Source organism: Geotrypetes seraphini, chromosome 7, assembly GCF_902459505.1.
Source record: "Geotrypetes seraphini chromosome 7, aGeoSer1.1, whole genome shotgun sequence".
NCBI lineage: Eukaryota > Metazoa > Chordata > Amphibia > Gymnophiona > Dermophiidae > Geotrypetes > Geotrypetes seraphini.
In genome coordinates, this window is record NC_047090.1 from 17,887,748 (window position 1) to 17,909,401 (window position 21,654).

The following is a 21,654-nucleotide window of genomic DNA, read 5'->3' on the forward strand; positions in this document are numbered from 1 at the left end:
GTAAGTATGGCTTTTTACCATTCCCATGGTGGTCCAGTAGTAAATTGAGACAGGAGTGATCTTTCCAGATCTGCTCCCTGAATTGCTGATGCAAGTTCTCATAGCAACCATGAGACCGAGGGAACTCATGAGTTTGGTCGGGACAGAAGGTGGAATGGATCCCTCCTGTCCTGGCCCATTGCTGGACTACCACGGAACTGAAAGGTATGCGGGGGAAGAGGGAAGGAGGTAAACACTGTCGCAGTCGGCCGGGACAGGGGGGGCGGGAACTGACCTGAATATAAGCCGAGACCCCCATTTTGGGGCCTTTTTTCAGGCCCAAAAATCTCATTTTATATTCAAGTATACTGTATACGGTTCCTCAGAATGTTAGAAATGAAATTCTCACTCCCACAAATCCACATATTCTCCTATGCAGACGATATATATCTTTGGGGCCACCACCCAATATATAGGAAGGGTTGTTGAAGATCTTTGTGTATGGACAAAGAAAAACTTTCTCAAACTGAAGACCAAGGTCCTCTGGTTTGGAAATTATAATTCCTTGCCTTATACTGAAAAAGAATATGGGAGATTACAGCTACTCCAAAATATAGCTGCCAGACTAATCTTCCGACAAAGCCAATTCAAGAGAGTTACCCCCGCCCTTAAGGGAATTACACTGGCTATCCATAAGAAAGAGAATTCAATATAAAATTGCATGCATGGTCTACAAAGCTATTTATGGGAAGAATTCCCATAAATTATTGTTACAAACTCTTTTTTCAACTTGAGATCGACGCAACACTTTAAGCTAACTTTCCCTTCACCTTTGATATACACTGAAAGAAGTTATATGAATTCACTTTCACATTTCAAGGCCCCAAAATTTGGAATGGCCTCCCACAACACCTGCATCAACCAGACACATATTATGAAACTTGAGGTATAGAAGAAAATGTATGGCTAGATTAGAGGATTCACGCACCTTGCAGGCTTGATTTGGTTTATCAGGTTCTCTGAGTAGTCGCATCACATTCCGGACCCCTGAGGAAGGAGTGTTTTCCGAAACATGGACCATGTCTGGTCCTGTGGACCCATATCTGAGGACCATTTTTTATATTTTTGTTTTTATTTATTTTTATTTTTCTGAATGCTACACTGAATCTTTTCTAATAAAGATTAGTTTTACACCTTGTACATCATATCTGCAGTTTTTTCTTAATTGTTTTGGTCTTTTGACTTTTAGCTGCAGTTAGTCTGGATATCACTTTTTCGCTTTTGCACAACATTAAAATCAAACTGCTTTCTATGTTTTTAAAAGAGCCTCATAGAAACAAAACAAAAAATTTCTCGCTGCCAGTCCATAACAAATATACCGTATTTCCCCAAAAATGAGGCCTACCCCGAAAATAAGCCCTAGCATGATTTTCAGGGTAGGTCCTAATATAAGCCCTACCCCACAAATAAGCCCTAATTAAGATCCCTCCCTCCCATCCATCCCTTTATGCACCAGAACACCACTGACCCTCTCATCGTGTTATACCTATCCCTCCCTTCCATCCCTTTGTGCACCAGAACACCACCAACTGCCTTACATACTTCCAAATCACTCTGAATGGGATTCTTTACAGACTTCCCCACTGGGACCTTCTCTCTGCTATGTCATCAGTGATAGATATAGTGATGCAGCAGAGGGAAGACCCCAGCAGGGAAATATGGCTTCAGCACAAAATCACTACTATTGGAATTTATCTATAAACTAAAACATAATCTAAGTAAAAGCTTTTAGACTATTCTGCTCCAATTTGACATCCATCCACCCATCCATCCATCTATCCATCCATCCATCCACCCATCCATCCATCTTTCTTTCTTTCTGTCTTTCTTACCAGACCCCCTATCAGCACCATCCAGTACTGGGCTTCCTGGGAGTTAAGCCTAAGCCAACATTCTTCCTCATGAGGGTCACTCAACTCCCAAAGGAGCTCCCAATTTTCTCTGCTCTCTGCTTGGAACCTATCCTTTTCAGTACCACTGTTCCTTCAGGATGAGCAGACAGCTCCCAGCAGCCCTTGCAGGATGGTATGCAGATTAGCTCTTTCTTTCAACTGCTCCAGCTCCCTCCGCTTGTCTGAGAGAGGAACTTTACCCTATCACAAGGAAAGAAGATAAAAATAGAAAGAACCTCCAAAGTACTTGGCATCATTCTTGACTCTTCCTTAACCTATAAAGACCAAATCAATGCAGTGATGAGAAAATTTTTTTTCAGGCTAAGACAACTGAAAACAATCAGGACAGTCCTAACGCAAAACAACTTTAGGATGATCAGTCAAGCAATACTACTATCATACCTGGACTACTGTAACATTTCAGAATACCGTGGCCAGATTGATACTCAGAGCCAGCAAAATGGACAAGGCCACCCCACTTCTGAAAGAACTACATTGGCTACCAATAAGGAAAAGAATATAGTTCAAGATGGCATGCTTGATCCACAAAGCTATATACGGCGATAACTCCTATGGGCTCACCACAAACATTAAAGTTGCGCCTTCCTTCCTCAACTCAAGACCAATGCAATGTTTCAAGATCCCCTTCCTGTCTCCTCAACAAATCCACCAGAAAAATATGTTTGAGTCCACCTTCAAATTCCAAGCTCCGTACATTTGGAATAAACTCACAACATCTCTAAGACAGAACTCCTCTTACTTCTGCTTCCAGAAGACACTTAAGACATAACTCTTCTCCTCATAAGATATGAGAACTCTATCTGCTGATCTCTCCAGCCTGTTTCATAATTCCTACTATTAAATGCTATACTAAGTGTTTTGTTAGCCACATTGAATCCTTGTTGGAAAACTGCAGGATATAAGACCTGTATAATATAGTATACTTCCAGGAAAACCCAGACATGCCCTCCTTTTTGAGGACTGCCCAGATGCCTGGATATTTTTTTTTAAATGGGGGAGTCTGTCTAGGTTTAGCCAGCTCTCCCGACTCCCCCTAGAGTGCTGCATGGGAACAAGGACAATGGTACGGTAATCCTACGGGGATCCCCTCCAGGTCCACAGTGATCCCATCAACAACTGCTCTCTTCAGGCCACGGCAGTATTCCTTCCTATATATTGCCGGTGGCTGACCCGGAAGCCTTCCCTTTAATGCATTTTGCATTAGAGGGAGGGCTTTGCTCTGATGCAAAACATGTCAGAGGGAAGGCTTCCGGGTCAGTCGCCAGCAGCATGTAGGAAGAGACACTGCTGGCAGCTTGAAGAGAAAGGCCTGTAAGGTCCAGAAAGACGCTACATGGGCTGGGGGTGGGTCAGAAGGGAGGGAGGGAAAGAGATGCTGCACAGGCTGAGAGGGGTGTGTGGGAAAAATATGCTGCATGGGCTGGCTGGGGTGTGGGAGGGGAAGGAAAGAGATGCTGCTAGTAGAAGATGGAAGAGAAAGGGAGAATGTTTGGACATGGAGGAGGAGGAAAAGAGAGATGATGCACATGGGGAAAGGAAGAAAGAAAGAATTGTTGGACATGATGTTGGAGATGAGGGAAGAAGGGAGAAATATTAAATGCTATGGTGGAGAGAGAAGAGTTGGACAGATGGAAAAGGATGCAAGGAATGCTGGACATGGTGCTGGAGGGAATGAAGGGAGAAATGTGGTATGGCACTGGAGAGGGGTGATAGAAAGAGAAATGTTAGGCACGCCCCCCACACTAAAAAGTAAAACCTATTCTTTTTAGTGTGTGGGTAGCACACATTGATTCCAAAACTACCACAGGATGCCTGTGCAAGCCCCCAGTCACGGAATTAAAATTACAGTAAGCACATGTTAGTGCTTACTGCAACTTAGTAAAACAATATCCTCCTCCTTTACAAAGCCAAGCTAGCGTTTTTAGCACTGGCGGCAGCAGTAACAGCTTGGACGCTCATAGGAATTCTATGAGCGTTGGAGCTATTACCGCGGCAGCCAGCACTAAAAACGCTAGCGTGGCTTTGTAAAGGAAGAGGTATATGTTAAAACAACAGCAAAACAATAAGCATAACTATATAAAATAAAGATATCAAAGACTACATTAAATCAAACATTTAAAAAGAAAAATAATTTAATTGAAATGCTTTTAAAAACAGTTGTGTTTGTGATATTCATTCATTTTAATCTCAAAAAGGGTTTCCACAAGCAGATGAGTGGCTGATATATCAACATAGGCCATAAATGCTGCCATTCTATTTTCATTTAGTCGTTGCAAAATGTTTGGAAAAACAAAGCCACTTCTGCTATTTAAATAATTACTCACTTTTAAATAAGGAGGGCCAGAAATTTGCACTGATTTTCAAACTGAGAATGCGTACTTTCACTTTGAAAATTGCCCATGAATACCTGCCTAAGAAATATTACTTCTAAATATTTACCCCTGCTAAGTTATGTGATTACATATGTTTTGAAAAAGTGAAAAGTATGCACTTGCTTCCAAACATTGGCCCCTGAAACATTTTTCCCTACATAAAAAAGGTAACCCGTTTAATAGGCCAGGTACATACTTTTCTAAATATTTATGCCAACAGATAAAGCTTATTTATGAAAAATGATTTTAAAATTGGCATCCAAAAAAGAGCAGCATGTAATTTGTGAGAAAATAAGAGATAGACTTTTATTTTTTGTTCTGTGCTGTTATAGCTCAGTTTTCCCCAAATTTTGTCTAGAATCACATCTTGATTAATACCCTTCATTCCATACTACAGTTTCTAAAGTACTTTCCCTGTCATCTCCTAACATTCTCGCAACTAAACCCTCCATCCATTTTACAGTTCCTGAAATATTCCTGCTTCCCCCTTACTAACACCATCACTTTATCCCACTGCATCTTTCAAGGTACCTTTTCCTTTTGCCCAGGACTGCATCCCATTCTTGGCCTTACCTCTCCAGGTCAGACCAAAAGTCCCACCAACTACTGAAGTCCATATGGATATGTCTAGTTCTGTTAATATTCCTAGACAGTGACAACACTCATCCTCCCAAGAGGCATAGTTCCTCGCTGTAGCTCAGAGCTAGAATGTTAAAAGCAGAAAACAAGTAAATTGGCCAAACGTAGAAGCATTGTACTGCAGGAGATCTGAGTTGCTGTGGTAACCTTGCTGAATAGGTCTTTCAGAAACAGCACCATGGCAGAGTCATCTAAATGTCAAGATGGCCGCCTGCAGTCCAAGGATATCAGAAAACGAACAAAGGAAGACATGTTTTAAATAGCTATCAAAGCAATTCTGAAATCAGATCTTCTGAATGGCTATAGGAATAAATAAATGACCCCCAAATAAAGTGTTATGATTTGGGACACTTTCTATAAAAGTCATTAGTTCCTAAGCCACACAATTTATAAAAGCAGTTATTCAAATCTGCAATGACACACTAGCATATTTTTTTAATCTGTGCTTTAATGAATGACATCTCACTTTCAGCTTAATAAATATATCAATTATCAAGTATCCTAGCAACTATCTCCGTGCAGCTCTGAGGTGAGTGGAAACAGGGTGCAGCCTGTGGAGCAAATCAAAAGATTATTACCCAGTCAGCACAGCTGTGGCCACCTGACATGCAGCCAGAACTGCTGCAGGACTGGATCTGATCCACCATATCACAGGCCCACGTTGAAGGGTCACTAGAAACAAAAAGGTAGTTTTAAATTGGAGCAATAGATTTGATTTTCAGTCTGGAACCAAAATAGCCACAACTATCTTCTGAGCCCAAATGGCTGAGTCCATCTGGCTATCAGAAGAGCACAGGGTACATAGTCTTCTATTATCAGCTCTTCCCAGAGACTGTTCTGTGTGTAAATACCAGGCAGATTATTTCCTTGTCAGCTCTGCCTTTCTAATGGAGAAGCAGGCAAGAATCTAACTTAATTTGGCCTTGATAAGCTGCCCCTCAGGCCTTCAAGTCCAAACAAATGTTTAAAATCAATAATTAGAACATAAGAATTGTCATACTGGGAGAGACCGAAGGTCCATCAAGCCCAGTATCCTGTTTCCAACAGTGGACAACCCAGGTCCCAATTTCCTAGTTAGATTCCAAGTAGTAAAACAGATTTTGTGCTGCTTCTCCTAGGAATTAGTGGATTTCCCCAAGCCATCTCAATAATGGCCTATTGACTTCTCTTTTAGGAAATTATCCAAACCTTTTTTAAACCCTGCTAAGCTAACTGATCTCATCATATTCTCTGGCAACGAATTTCAGAGTCTAATTACATGTGTGAAGAAATATCTTCTCTGGTTTGTTTTAAATCTACTACTTAGCTGTTTCATCGCATGACCCCTAGTTCTAGTATTTATGGAAAGAGTAAACAAATGATTCACATCTACCTTTTCCACTCCACTCATTATTTTATAGACCTCTATCATATCACCCCTGATCCATCTCTTCTTCAAGCTGAAGAGCCCTAGCCCCTTTCCTCATAGGGAACTCATCCCATCCCTTTTATCATTTTTGTCGCCCTTCTCTATACCTTTTCTAATTTCGCTATATCTGTTTTGAGAAACAGCAACCAAGAACTGCACAAAGTATTCAAGCTTCATCTGCACCACAGAGCAATACAAGGGCATTATAACATTTTCATCTTTATTTTCCACTCCTTTCCTAAAATTCCTAACATTCTATTTGCTTTCTTAGCCTCTGCCGCATATTGAGCTGAGGGTTTCAACATATCCTCAACAATGACACTTACATCCTTTTCCTGGGCAGTGACTCCTAACACAGAACCCAGCATCACATAGCTATAGTTTGGGTTCCTCTTTCCCACATTCCTCACTTTGCACTTGCTCACATTAATCATCTGCCGTTTTGACACCCAGTCTCACAGTCACCCAGTCTCTTCGGTCCTCTTGCAATTTTTCACAATCCTCTTGTGATTTAACAACTTTGAATAACATTGTGTCATCAGAAAATTTAATTATCTCTCTAGTTATTCCCATCTCTAGACCATTGATAAATATGTTAAAAAGCAACAGTCCCAGCACAGACCCCTAGGGAACCCCATTATTTACCCTTCTCCATTGAGAATATTGACCATTTAAACTTATTCTCTGATTTTGGTCTTTCAACCAGTTTTTAATCCATAATAGGATATTACCTCCTATACCATGACATTCTAATTTCCTCTGAAGTTTTTCATGAGATACTTTGTCATATGACTTTTGAGAATCCTAATACACGATATCAACCGGCTCACCATTATCCACATATTCATTCACCCCTTCAAAGAAATGCAATAGATTAGGAAGGCAAGATTTCCCTTGACTAAATCCATGTTGGCTTTCTCTCATTAATCCATGATTATGTATATGTTCTTTCCCTTTTTGTTGCACCTCAGGTTCTCATTCAAATATCTTCTGTTAGTTTTTTTTGGACCTCAGAAACACCACCTTAGACTCCTATAATTCATTGTCTTAGGTTTTAAGTGCTGTTTCCTCACCGGATCCTTTTTAATTTTACACTGATGTTTTAAATATGTAAATCTTTGATAAATAATTTAGCCTAATAACTTAATGATTTAACTTATCTTAATGTGGTCTTCCTTAATGGGATAACTTTGCCCCTATTAAACATCCTGCTAAATCCTGCCCTGATAATCTAAGAATCCCCTCATCCCGATATCAGAGTGAGATATAATTTCCATTAAGCAAACTCTGCACTACTCCAACCAACCACGATATATGTTAACATGGCCACCGCACATTTGTGCCTCTTAAATTACCCTCCAGTGGAGTGAAGTTACCAGTGACGTCATTACGTCAACAGGAAGTCGCAACTCTGGAGGAAACCTTATGATTTCTTTTGATGGGGTAAACTAAAATGGTAAAATGCACTGAAAACTAATTAATAGTCCTTAGGAGCCCCATCCACACTCATTTAAAGCAATGAGGCCCATTCTAATTCTAAATTTAAACCCCTTGGAATCACTGTATCAAGACGATATATCCACCTCTATTCCAGAAAATTCAATCTCTCCTCCCAATGGCCTCCTTCTCTCCCCCCTTCCAAGGTTTCGGATACCCTCCCTTTGATCTGCTTTACTGTATGCTGGCACTGAGCCCAATGATGAACCAACGGGGCTTGCAGATTGCCCGTAGTGATGCGTGACTTCGTAAGACAATTATTGTAATAAAGACTTTATTCTGAAACCTCAACTTGAATATTGTATATATAATATAATACATTTAGGATCATTTATACACTGTTTTTGCTGTTCTGTTTTGTGGGTGAGTAACCACAATGGGCATGACATTCAAAAAGAAATATTCAGACAGTATCCAAATTATTTTTAGCTTTTAAAAAGAAACTCCAGACACCAAAACTGAATATCACATGATGACGCAAATGCCCTCCCTACCATCACCGCCACCACCACCACCACCTCCCCTAAGAAGGGGATAAAGAAATACTTTTTATTTCCATATGTATGAGTTTATAATACTTCTGTGTTGTTTGCCTCCCTGTGTTCATTGTAGCAAGATGTATTCTTGTAAGTTTTGTTGAATATAGAAATAAACAATTTAAAAAAAAAAAAAAAAATTTCAGTTCAACATCTACAACAAAGGTATCAAAAATATTTTCAAGACAAATGAAAATAAAGCTCATCAACTTTGCATATATTTTTCAAGTTTCAAGTTTAATGATTATTTGCTATATCGCCTATCATAATACGAAGCAATTATACAAAATATTTAAAATCAGGGGGTACATATTATCAGATACAAAGACAGAATGGACTAACATGGCACGGGAGGACTAAGGGTGAACTACAATAAGGTATAGTAAAAGGAGAGAAAACGAAAAAGGATCAAACAATGGGGCAAAGCAGGCAAAGTCAGAGCTTTAAGGAAAGAGGAGGCTTAAGTATTTATTACTTAGGGCTCCTTTTACTAAGGTGCGCTAGCGTTTTTAGCGCATGCAGGAGATTACCGCACGCTAAGCGGCTAGAACTAACACCAGCTGAATGCTGGCGTTAAGGTCTAGCGCACACAGCAATGTAGCGTGTGCTATTCCGCACGTTAAAGCCCTAACGCAGCTTAGTAAAAGGAGCCCCTTAGGTTTATCTCCACCTATCCAATGGCAGGAGAAAGAGATACTGAATACAACAAACGTTGATGGACATGAAATCTTCCTTAGCCTATTGCACAATGTAACTCTTTAGTGTGTGCCACATGGGCTGATCCAAATGCTGTCCTCTGAGACTTAGCCATGAGCTTGTGTTGCATTTGCTTCTCTATTCTCCTATCAGATCTACCAGAGCAACAAGCTCTCTGAGCCTCTTTCTTGGCAGAAACCCTAGAGCTAAATCAGTATAGAAGGGGATAAATCAGCCAGCAAAGCCTGCTAGGGGACCCTCTGCAAATGGCAAGGACTATCCAGCTGCCCTGCACCTGTTCATGGTGCTAAGAGTTAGAGGAATTCTGCAGACACAACACTGAATATCAACTCATTAAGCCTGCTTGTTTTACTGTCTCATCCTCTGTTTCATCCTGGAAGAGTGAGAGTATATAGGAACATTCCAAAAACACTGTCCCATCCTACCCTTCTTGAGGTCATACACACATGATTTTCCTGACCTGCTCCTTCTTCCTTTCTCTCACCTTTGCCAGTATACCATGTAAAAAACATGAAGTGCTTTCATTCTTCTTCACTATAACTTTCCTCTCCATTTTATTCCAGTCTCTTCAAACTGCTCTTTTTTCCCATCTCCATTGTATATTTAAAAACTAGTGTTTAAGCCCGTTACATTAACGGGTGCTAGAGTAGATGTCTGTCTGTCTGGATTTTTCTTTGTCTCTTTCTCCTTGGATGCTGTCTGTCTGTCTGCTATTCTTTCTATCTGTGTCTCTCCCTGGCCCCCTGTCTGTCTGTCTCCCTGCCTGCCTGTATTTCTCTGTTGCGCCATGCCTGCCTGTCTCTCCGTGGCCCCCTTCTGTCCCCCCAAAGCAAAGCATGATTGCTGTCTGCCCCCCAGCACACCCCTCCCCCCAAAGCAGCCCCCTTTCCCTCTCCCCCTGGCCCCCTGTAGTGCCATGCCTACCCCTGTTGTGCATGCCTGTTCTTACCCTCCCTCCATCCCGGCTTCCTGGTGTCTTCTGGTCCACCAGCACAAACCGCTGCCGCCGCTGCTACTCCTCTTCAAAGCAGCCTGCTGAGGTTCGCCTGCCGGCTTTAGTGAACCTCGCAGACCGCTCTCCATCTCGGTAGCACGTTCCCTCTGACGCGATCGCATCAGAGGGAACGTGCTACCAAGGTAGAGAGTGGCCTGTGAGGTTTGCTACAGCTGGCCAGCGATCCTCAGCAGGCTGCTTTGAAGAGGAGCAGTGACGGCGGCAGCAGTTGATGAGTGAGGGTGGGAGGGGGGAGTCGCCAGCGTGTTCCCTGCCTCCGTGTTTAAAAACGGAATTCGGCACGGAGGGACACATCATGCTGTCAGGTAACACGCCGTCCTAAGTGCACATGTGCGCTTAGGGTTTTATTATAGAGGATACTTGTAGGACTTCTGGTGGAAGCATGGGGCTGTAGACAGCATAATTTTACAACTCCAATATGCCAGACACGGATCTACATCTAATCAGCGATTTCACACTTTCTCACTAGTCTGCATGGAGCAGAGATAGTAGCCATGACTTGGAGGTGCTTTTTCTTGGCAGTCCGAACATGATGGCCGCTAAATTAACAAAAAAAAGATTGTGAGCGGAAACCCCAAGTTCAGTCTGGGTAACTGAGGTAACAGCAGAGGTGCAAGTGGCAATAGAAGGCATGCTCGGCGATAAACTACAGCAGATCCTTGACAAGTTAGACAACTTGGATCAGCGCTTTGCCACCTTGTCTACAGAAGTAAGGGAATAATAATGATAATAACAACTTATATACCGCAGTAGCGTGAAGTTCAGTGCAGTTTACAAAAGATTAAAAATACAATTGAATAAGAGATAGAAATAAAATGATTAGAATAAAACTATACGAATCTAAATAGATTACTAAGCTTACAATTATCCATACAAGCTAATTACTAAACTAAACTAAACTAAACCTTAAGTTTATATACCGCATCCTCTCCATAAAGATAGAGCTCGGCACGATTTACAGGAACTTTAATATAAGGAAGGAAAAACATAAGAATTAGTGATTATAAAGAGGATAGTGAGATTTACATTTTTGAGAATAGCCAAGTTTTCAGATTACCCAGATATTTCAAGAACAAATGTGTCTTTAGATGTCTCCTAAATTCCACATATAAATTAGAAAGCTTGATCAGATGTTCCAAGTCCTTTCCCCAAAATGCCGCTTGGTATGATAAAAGACATTGATGATGTTTTTTAAATTTACAACCTATAGCATACAGAAAGACGAAATTCAAATGTGAGTTCCTCCTAGATTTATTATTTGCAAAAGAAAAGAGCTCAGTTATATATTTAGAGGTTAAACCAAATAACACCTTAAAACAGAAACAACCAAATTTGAACTTCACCCGCGCCTCCACTGGCAATCAATGCAGTTTCCGGTAAGAAGGTATCACATGGTCGAATTTCTTCAACCCAAAAATCAATCTGACCACCGCATTCTGAACCAAGCTGACTAAGCATAAGAAACTGCACCAAAATTCTGAATAATGAAATATCAAAATATGCCCTAATAGATCAAAGCTTCCAGAGGGTGAGGAAGCCCTTTCTAACCAAAGAATCTACCTGATTCTTCATAGTCAGGCCTTGATCAAGTATTATTCCCAATATCTTAATGGTCGATTGAACAGGGTAGCTAAATTTATTTATGATCAAAAATGTCTTAGGGCTCCTTTTACTAAGATGCGCTAGCGTTTTTAGCGCAGGAAATTACAGCGCACTACGCTTCTAGAACTAACACCAGCTCAATGCTGGCATTAAGGTTTAGCGCATGTGGCAATGTAGCGTACGTTATTCCACGCATTAAAGCCCTAGAGCACTTTAGTAAAAGGAGCCCTTAGTATCATATGGACATGGAGAAGCCATAAAAAACTTTGTTTTACCTGAGTAAAGCTTTAATTTAAATTCAATCACCCACTGTTCCATTAAGACTAATACTTCTGTTGCCATAGGGAATACTTCTGAAAGAGAATTAGCAAATGGGATGATGATTGTAAAATCATCCGTATAGCTAAACAATTTTACCCCCAAGTCAGATAGCCAAGCACCCAATGAGGACATGTAGACATTAAAAAGGGAAACACAACACAGGATCAGTAACACAGAAGACTCAGTGTAGCGGATCTCCAAGGAGTGGACAGCTCATGCGACTTCCTTGGCAGCACTACAGGCTAAGGTGGAGGATCTTGAGAACAGATTCCACCGGAACAATCTCCAGTTTGTAGGACTGCCTGAATCTGTGTTGGAAGTGGATTGGAGGGATTTTTTGGAACGCTGGTTGATGGAATCCCTGCCTATTCCGAAGACTGTGGGCACCTTCTGCATTGAGCGGGCTTACCACCTGGGCCAGACGCGGGACAGTTCTGACCGCGGGTGGTTATCTGCCGCCTCTTGAATTATCAACTGCACCAAAATTCTTGTATTGATATTTAGGAGAGTAAATAAATAATTCATCATAATATAAGATAATCCATTGAGATCACCTCTTTAGACTCTCACTAAACCAAATAGTAGGAAAAGACCCTCAGAGATGCCACCACTATACTCAAAAGTTTCATAGTATCTGGCTTTATGCATCAAATCCTCATTGGGTCTAATTCTAAATGATTCTTACAATAAATTAAATCTACCATTGGGATTCTTAAGACGTATAAGTACTTAGCTTTATAATAGTGGTCAGGTCCTGGTGCTGGCGGAGATTTTCAATTTGAGCATGGCTAAGGGTTTCCTTCCCCGTTATTTGAATCTTGTGCAGATTGTTGTTCTCCCGAAGCCGGAATCATATAGACCAATTTCTTTATTGAATTATGAGGCTAAACTGTTGGCTAAAGTTCTTGCTAATCAACTGGCCTGGGTACTTCCTTCTTTGGTGTCGTAACAGTAGGTAGGATTTGTGCGTGATCAACCAGTTTCTAAGAACATACGATGAATCTTGTTGGTCCTGGAAAAGGCTAGTGTGGACAGTACCCCCTCTTTGCTTATTAACTTGACACCAAAAAGGCGTTTGATCAGGTGAGGAGGGGTACCTGTTTCCTGTGCTCCGGGCTTATGGCATGGGTCCTTTCTTTTTTAGTGCCATCTAAGCGCTGTATACTGGTGAATGGGGGTGATTCGTTGTGGCACTCGGCAAGGATGCCCTTTGTCGCCGCTTCTCTTTGTGCTTTCCTTAAATCCTCTGATTAGGGAGATACAATCCAATGTGGAAATCAGCAGCTTATTGTTGGGAGCTACTCATTTTAAAGTTGCGGAATTCACTGATGACCTCTTGGTTTACCTGACTAACCCACACCGATCCCTGCCAATTTTGGAGAAACAAACCGCATGAACTGATGGTATGGGAGGCCAGGTTGGCTTACGCCTCTCCCAGAAGAAGAAAAGATTTTGTCAATTCTTGGACTCCTTATTTGAACATTTTGCCTCCAGAAAGTCGTAGTAGCATCTTAAATCGGCTTCAGCTGTATACTACTCCACCTATCTGGGTTCTTTTGTATGTTGGATAATTGGGGATAGGGATTGGAAGGAAGGGAAGGGGTGGGGTGGGTAAGGGTTTCTGGTGGAGCAGGGAGGCTTAGTTGGGCTGTGGAGGATATCAGAGTACAGTCCTCCATTGCCTCTGTTTGTGTATTTTTTTTTTCTTGCTAATAAAAAGATTTAAACACATAAAAGTACTTGTAGCCTGCACAATACAATTGTTCTTGACAGGTATCATACAAAAACACTCATATTAAAATAACAATAGAAACAGGGAGGACACGGAGCACCAAGGCTACTATCAAGATCAACACCCCAGCGTCCGGAGGGACCCAGGGGATGGCCAAGGTCTGTACTAAGAAGGAAGAGGGTGACACGGATCAGAGGGCAGAGGTCTCTGTGCAGACCGAGACCATCCCCCTCCCAGTGTTCGCTACAGCCTCTACACAGACAGAGGAGCTGGGACAGGGAAACATAGACGAGGACATCTTGCAGGAACTGCTGAACCTCAGGGAGGAGGTTAAGCGACTGAGGAGTATCAGGGATGACGAGGCCTTCATCGATGATGCCATCCTGGAACTGTCACACATCACGGAGCGAACCCACGACAGGTCCATCCTTGACACACCCAAACCTCCAGCCCTAACATCAATGATTGGAGTACAAGAGATGATTAGAGATGCCGGCCCCTGGCAACTGGTAACCTCCTCTACGGGCAAGCAAAGAAAATCCACCTCATTCTCACTCTCTTCCTCTTCTTTTTCCCTCCAACAGGATAACTCTTCAACAACCCCACAACTCACTCTCAGAAACAGATTTCAGATTTTACAAGATGGAAACACCGAGGAAATAACAGAAGGGGCTCAGGAGAATACCCAGCACAAAACCTCACATCCAGGGCTCACGGATCATCCCCCCCGGAAGGAACGAAGAGTGGTGGTCATTGGAGACTCCATGCTAAGGGGCACCGAGGGACCAATCTGCAGGCCCAATTTGCAGTCAAGAGAGGTCTGCTGTCTCCCCGGAGCCAGGATCCGGGATGTCACCACCAGCCTAGACAAGCTTATAAAGCCCACTGATCATTTTCCAATGTTTCTCATCCATGTAGGCACAAACGACACTGCCAGGAGTACCACGGAGACCATTCCCAACGACTTTGGAGTACTGGGTAAGAAGCTGAAGCAGATAGGAGCACAGGTGGTGTTCTCATCGATCCTCCCAGTAAGAAACAAAGGCAGAGCTAGAGAAGAGCTGATCCAACGGACTAACGACTGGCTCCGCAAATGGTGCAAAGAAATGAACTTTGGATTCCTAGACCACGGTGAGACACTCCAGGGACTACAGGGACCAGACGGACTCCACCTAACCAGGAGAGGTAAGAATGTATTCGGATATCGCCTGGCCCACCTACTCCGCAGGGCTTTAAACTAGGTATGTTGGGGGAGGGTACATACTTATATCCCAGAGCAGTAAGAAACCACCCTGAGGAAGCGAGTCACACCCACACTTCTAAGTCAAAGGTAAGTATTCACGATAATTTAAAGGGAATTAGCAATAAAAATTTAGGAATCTCTCTAACCCAAAAGGTAATCTCTTCACAAATATGGAGGGCTATGTACGTCAATGCACACAGCTTGGGCAATAAAATTCTAGAATTAGAGACTGAGATAATAAACGCTGACCTAGACGTGGTAGCAATATCAGAAACCTGGTTCACGGACTCGCATGGGTGGGATATGGTTATACCAGGCTATAACCTACTACGTCGCGACAGAGAGGGCAAGTTAGGGGGAGGGGTAGCACTATACACTAAGGATAACATCAAAACTACCAGAATCACAGATATTAGATACACTGGGGAATCCCTCTGGGTGAATCTGGCCAGAGGAAATGAAAAATGCCTATACCTTGGGGTATTATACAGACCTCCAAGACAACAGGAAGACAAAGACATAGAACTAATCGAAGACATAGAGAACATCACTCTACGGGGAGACACAGTGCTGTTAGGAGACTTCAATATGCCCGATGCAGATTGGAACACACTCTCCGCGACTACATGTGGCAGCAAAAGAATTTTGAACTCCATAAAGGGTGCACAACTCAAGCAAATGGTACTGGAGCCCACCAGGGACCAGACGATACTAGACCTGGTACTCACCAACGGAGACAGCGTCACGGATGTCTCAGTTGGAGATCAACTGGCCTCCAGTGACCATAATATGGTATGGCTTAACCTCAAGAAAGGTTTCTCAAGGTCAAACACAGCAACGAGGGTTCTCAACTTTAGAGGCACAGACTTCGACCGCATGGGAAGTTTTGTCCATCAGGAGTTACAAAAACAAGCACAACCTAACAATGTGGAGGATATGTGGTTGACTCTGAAGTCCACCCTACATGAAGCAACAAACCGCCACATAAGAACAGTAAGTAAGCGCAGGAGGAACAAAAGACCCCAATGGTTCAGTGCAGAAATTTCGGACCTCGTTAAAAAGAAAAAAGAAGCATTTATCACCTACAAACATCTAGGAAAACAAGAGGCGGAAAAAGACTATCTGGACAGGTCAAAAGCTGTCAAAATAGCAGTCAGGGAGGCCAAACTCAGAATGGAAGAAGATCTAGCACGGAATATTAAGAAAGGGGATAAATCCTTCTTCAGCTATATTAGTCACAGGAAAAGGAACAAAGATGGGATAGAACGCCTGAAGAAATCAGACGGTAATCTTGTAGAATCAGATTCTGCCAAGGCAGAATTACTAAACGAATACTTCTGCTCAGTCTTCACCCGTGAAGCGCCGGGAGCTGGTCCACAGATTCAAATGGGAGACAGCCATAAGGACATATTTCATGACTTCGAGTTTACGCCCAGTAGCGTCTACTACGAACTATCAAGACTCAAAGTAAACAAAGCCATGGGACCGGACAACCTACATCCCAGAGTGCTCAGGGAATTGAGAGAAGTCCTGGCAGAACCACTATCTGTTCTTTTCAATCTTTCCCTACGCACAGGAAGAGTCCCCTTGGAATGGAAAACCGCCAACGTTATCCCACTCCACAAAAAGGGCTGCAGGACAGAGAAGGCAAACTACAGACCGGTGAGTCTCACGTCTATAGTGTGCAAGCTCATGGAAACACTGATCAAACAAAATATTGACACAATCCTAGACGAGGAAAACCTACGTGATCCCCACCAGCACGGATTCACCCAGGGCAGATCCTGCCAATCTAACCTAATCAGCTTTTTTGACTGGGTTACTAGACAACTTGATGCCGGAGAGTCACTGGATGTAGTATATTTAGACTTCAGTAAAGCTTTTGATAGCGTCCCACACCGAAGGTTATTGAACAAGCTGAAGTCGATAGGATTAGGGGACACTCTAACTACATGGATTGAGGATTGGCTGAGTGGTAGACTTCAGAGGGTGGTGGTAAACGGTACCCCATCCAAAACGTCAGGCGTGATTAGTGGAGTGCCGCAGGGGTCGGTCTTGGGCCCGATTCTATTCAACTTATTCATAAGAGATATGACCCAAGGACTTAGAGGAAGGGTATCACTGTTCGCTGACGACGCCAAACTTTGCAACATAGTAGGTAAAAACACCTTGCCTGATAATATGACGCAGGATCTACTGCTGCTAGAACGGTGGTCAGCAACATGGCAGCTAGGCTTCAATGCTAAAAAGTGCAAGGTAATGCACCTGGGAAAGAGAAACCCGCACAGAACTTACATACTAAATGGTGAGACCTTGGCCAAGACCACGACGGAACGTGATCTAGGGGTGATCATTAGTAAGGACATGAAGGTTGCTAATCAAGTGGAGAAGGCTTCCTCCAAGGCAAGGCAAGTGATGGGTTGTATCCGTAGAGGTTTTGTCAGCAGGAGACCTGAAGTAGTGATGCCGCTGTACAGGTCCATGGTGAGGCCTCATCTGGAATACTGTGTTCAATTCTGGAGACCACACTACCGGAAAGATGTGCTGAGAATCGAGTCGGTTCAACGTATGGCCACTAGGATGGTCTTGGGGCTCAGGGATCTCACGTATGAAGAAAGACTGAATAAACTACGGCTGTACTCACTTGAGGAACGAAGAGAGAGGGGAGACATGATTGAAACATTTAAGTATATCACGGGCCGTATCGAGTCAGAAGAAGATATCTTCTACCTCAAGGGATCCTCGACCACCAGGGGGCATCCGTTAAAAATCAGGGGAGGGAAGTTCCATAGCGACTACAGAAAATACTTCTTCACTGAAAGAGTAGTGGATCATTGGAACAAACTCCCACTGCAGGTGATTGAGGCCAAGAGCGTGTCAGATTTTAAGAGACAATGGGATGTTCACATGGGATCTCTAAGGGAGTAAAATCAGAGGGGCGGGAATTTGGAATGGGCAGACTTGGTGGGCTATAGCCCTTTTCTGCCGTCTTTTCTATGTTTCTATGTTTCTAGTACAACACAAACACTACAGAGTTCATCATCTCTTGCTCATTACATATGCATTGCATTTTAAACAAAGAAAAATCTCATTAACCTGCATCAATTTCTGTTCAATAAAAATTTAGGGCTCCCTTTACAAAGCTACAGTAGAGTTTTTTACTGTGGGCCAACAAGGTGAATGCTCCACAGCTCATAAGAATTCTATGAGCGTCAGTGCAGTTCCCTCGCCGGCCCACAGTAGAAACCTCTACCGCGGCTTTGTAAAAGCCAGCATTAGTCATTGTAGGCCTCACGAAACAGCAGATTTCGTAAGTCACACTTAAATGACTCAGTGATAGAAATGAAACAGTTTTCTACCTTAGCTTTCTGTGGAGCCCTCTCTCTAAAGTGCACCAAAGAGCTTAAATAAACCATTTTTATAATCGCATTCAAAGCTTTATTTTAGTTTTTTCTTTCTTACAGGCCTGTTCCTAGTATACAAATTGGTGCATTTTTTTGGCTTATTATTTTTGCTGCATGTTGTTGATTTGCTATTTATTAATTTTTTTATTTGTTAACTGAATAACACTGAACTTGCTATGACAATTACTTTCTACTATGATGTAATTTTTGATTTGATAGGTACCTCATTTGATATTTTGATTTGATAGGTACCTCATCTTGAACTTTTGCTTAGGTAGTTGGCAAATATAAATAAATAATTTTTTCTCTCTAACCCTTTCAGGACCAAGGGACATATTTGTCCCATAACTTTAAAATCCTATAAATTTTGATTGGGATAGTCTACAGTTCTAAATTTGATATGTACGGATTCCATATGATACTGCCTTTATGTAAACAAACTGGTTCCGACATTCATTCATTAGCGTCGTTGCTAGATTGACGAGAAGATTCACTTGCCACACTGTCCATAAGCCAGAAGTGTGATTTTTTTAAATAAAAATAATGATATTTCACAAAAAAAATCAATTTTTTGGCATCTGCAAGCCCTTTTTACCATAAAAATGTCGTCAAAACCACAAAAATTGGCCTACGATCCTTATGGTCCTGAAAGGGCTAAGCACATGTTTCTAAATTATGCCACACAGATCAGGCATTTGGCATGAAACTCTGAGACCTTTCTATCTAGTTCTCTCTAACTGCCATTCCAATGTGGCTATCAGTAGGGAGTGTTTTATTATTGTTATAAAGTATAACTGATCACAGCACTTCATAAATAAACATAAAATCTCCAAGCTATAAATCTCTTCATCCTTACCATACATTTTCCCTTCATCTGAGAGGATGATTTTTCGTCGGCCACACGGGGGATAGATGGCCAGTGCTTCCTGAAAGCTCTGCTCAATATCAGGGCTCCACACCCCCTCCGCCTCATTGTCAATTGGTTTGTCCAAGGCCTCACTGCCTGTGTCGTTGCTCCCCTCTGGGGAGGTGGGAGAACTCCACTCGTTTGAGGTAATGATGCCGGCTCAAAACTCCAAGACTTTGCTTGGAGAAGCTGTCACAAAACCTGGAGAGGAAAAAGACTAATCAGGCAAAGTTCAAACATGAAAATAAGAAAAGCAATGTTGACTCAAACCTAGATCAATACAGCCCAGCATCCTAACTCCCAAATCTATACTTGGCTTATAATTTTTTATGGACTTGAGTCCTACTATGTTAGGGGGCACAGCAAAAAAGGAAAAGGGGAGGAGATGATAACTTGCACAGTTCCCTCTAAGCTGAGCAGGAGTCCTCCAACTGCATTGCTGCCAGTAGGGGGTGGTGCTTCAATATTGTTTTAAATGGCTAGGGACAGGCAAGTTCCCTGGAGTCCTGTAGAGCTTGCCTGTCCCTCGCTATTGAAAATGTGATAGTGAAATAGCCCCATCCCCCCGCCAAGACTCCTGCTTAGCTTAGAAGGAACAGTAGTGATATGTGAACTCAGTGGTGATGGTGGAACTGCTGCTTCTCATGACAATGCAGTAAAAGGAAAAGTACTTATATTTTTCCATGTGGAGAGAACAGTTCAGAACTAAAAAGTCCAAAATGTGCTGAGAATTCACCAAAATTTCATCTGCACGAGGTTACGACAACCTCCTAGCCACTCGAGCAGCAAAGCTGGACCACCAACTCTCCAATCTACTGGCTTCGACCACAGACTACAAAACCTTCAAAAAAGAAACAAAAACCCCATTCAAAAAATACATAAAACCAAACTAACACACCTAGATCTACCTCAAACATCACCTGCGATACGCTCCATTCCTTAGCAAATTAGAAAATATCCAGACCACTCCTTATGTACTTCTTTTTTTTTTTTAATAAATCTTTATTGATTTTTAAACTTTGACAGTGCAATACAATTACTTGAACATAAATATTTCATAAAACGCACTATTAAATACACAATTTATACATAAAACAATCATTTTCTCCCCCCTCCTCCCAATTATTTATACAAGAAGACAAATATGTGTTTACAATATTATAATTAAGTAATTTTAATAATCAAAATACATTTCCCTCCCCCCACCCTCCCCTGGATGTGTAAGGAAAACCACCAACAACAAAAAAATAAATAAATACATGACAATTATTACGACGTAAGGCGGTGGCTTCCGGATGTGACCTCAGACGCCTTTGTATTTAAACTGTGATATCAGTCCTCTTTCAAGACGTCTCCAGACAAGTCTGAATTGGGCTGTGTCTCCTAAACGGTTCCCTTTGTTAGAACCAGAGCCGATACAAATAGTATGAATGTCGGCTTTTTTCCTGATGAAGCTCTGTTTGAGTTAACAAGAGCGAAACGGAGATCTTCCGTAGCCATTATGACATCTTGCTATTGAAGCTAAGTAATTTAAGACCTATATATGGAAGTTATTAACTCCGACAGGTCACTTTGATATCTTGCTATTATAGCTAAGTGAAGTTAAATCCCGACAGTTCTATTTTAGAATTTCATAGAAGTATTACATTTAAATAAATATAAAGTATATTAAAAAATTTTTTCTGAATACTAAAACTATCTATAGAGGGTTTCTGATATTACAGAGCATAAAATTGGAGTAGTGAATAAAAGATCGATGATAGCTCACCCGAAGGTTATTAGCTTGTAAGACATATCGAGCTCTTAGCCGTGAGCGCTTGAGACCCTTTCAAAAACACTCTCCTTGAGCTCTGATTAGAATCCCTTTCTACTTATGATTTAGCCTTTTTTAGGTTTTTTTGTGTGTTTCACATATTTTTTGGAGGATATTTAAGAATTATTACGACATAACAAATACAGTGGAACTTTGGTTTAAGAGCATAATTCGTTCCAGAAGCATGCTCATAAAACAAAATACTCGTATATCAAAGTGAGTTTCCCCATAGGAAATAATTGAAACTCACTTTGATACGTTCCCACCCAACCCCCCCCCCCCGAGGCTAGCGGTGCTGCTCCCCCCCACTCGCAAAGGGCCCCCCCCCCGCGTGAACCGGCACCCCCCACCCGAACAACTTGAACTTAACCCCCCCCTCCGTATGGCACTGACACGCAGCCCACAGGACGTGCCGGTGCCGCTTGAAGATCTTCCTGCCTCTGCCGGGCCTTGAGCATGCATCTGCGCATGCTCAAGGCCTTCTAATTCTCCCTCT

At 42.1% G+C, this 21,654-nt stretch overlaps 1 protein-coding gene across 1 annotated transcript in view; it reads right to left on the reverse strand.

The window, feature by feature from the left end:
- TEAD4 (TEA domain transcription factor 4) overlaps positions 1-21,654 on the reverse strand; it is a 250,246-nt gene that overhangs the window by 158,172 nt on the left and 70,420 nt on the right. Inside the window, 1 exon segment of the mRNA XM_033951410.1 lies at positions 19,295-19,546. Coding sequence (XP_033807301.1) covers positions 19,295-19,301 — 7 coding nt within the window. The 5' untranslated portion in view covers positions 19,302-19,546.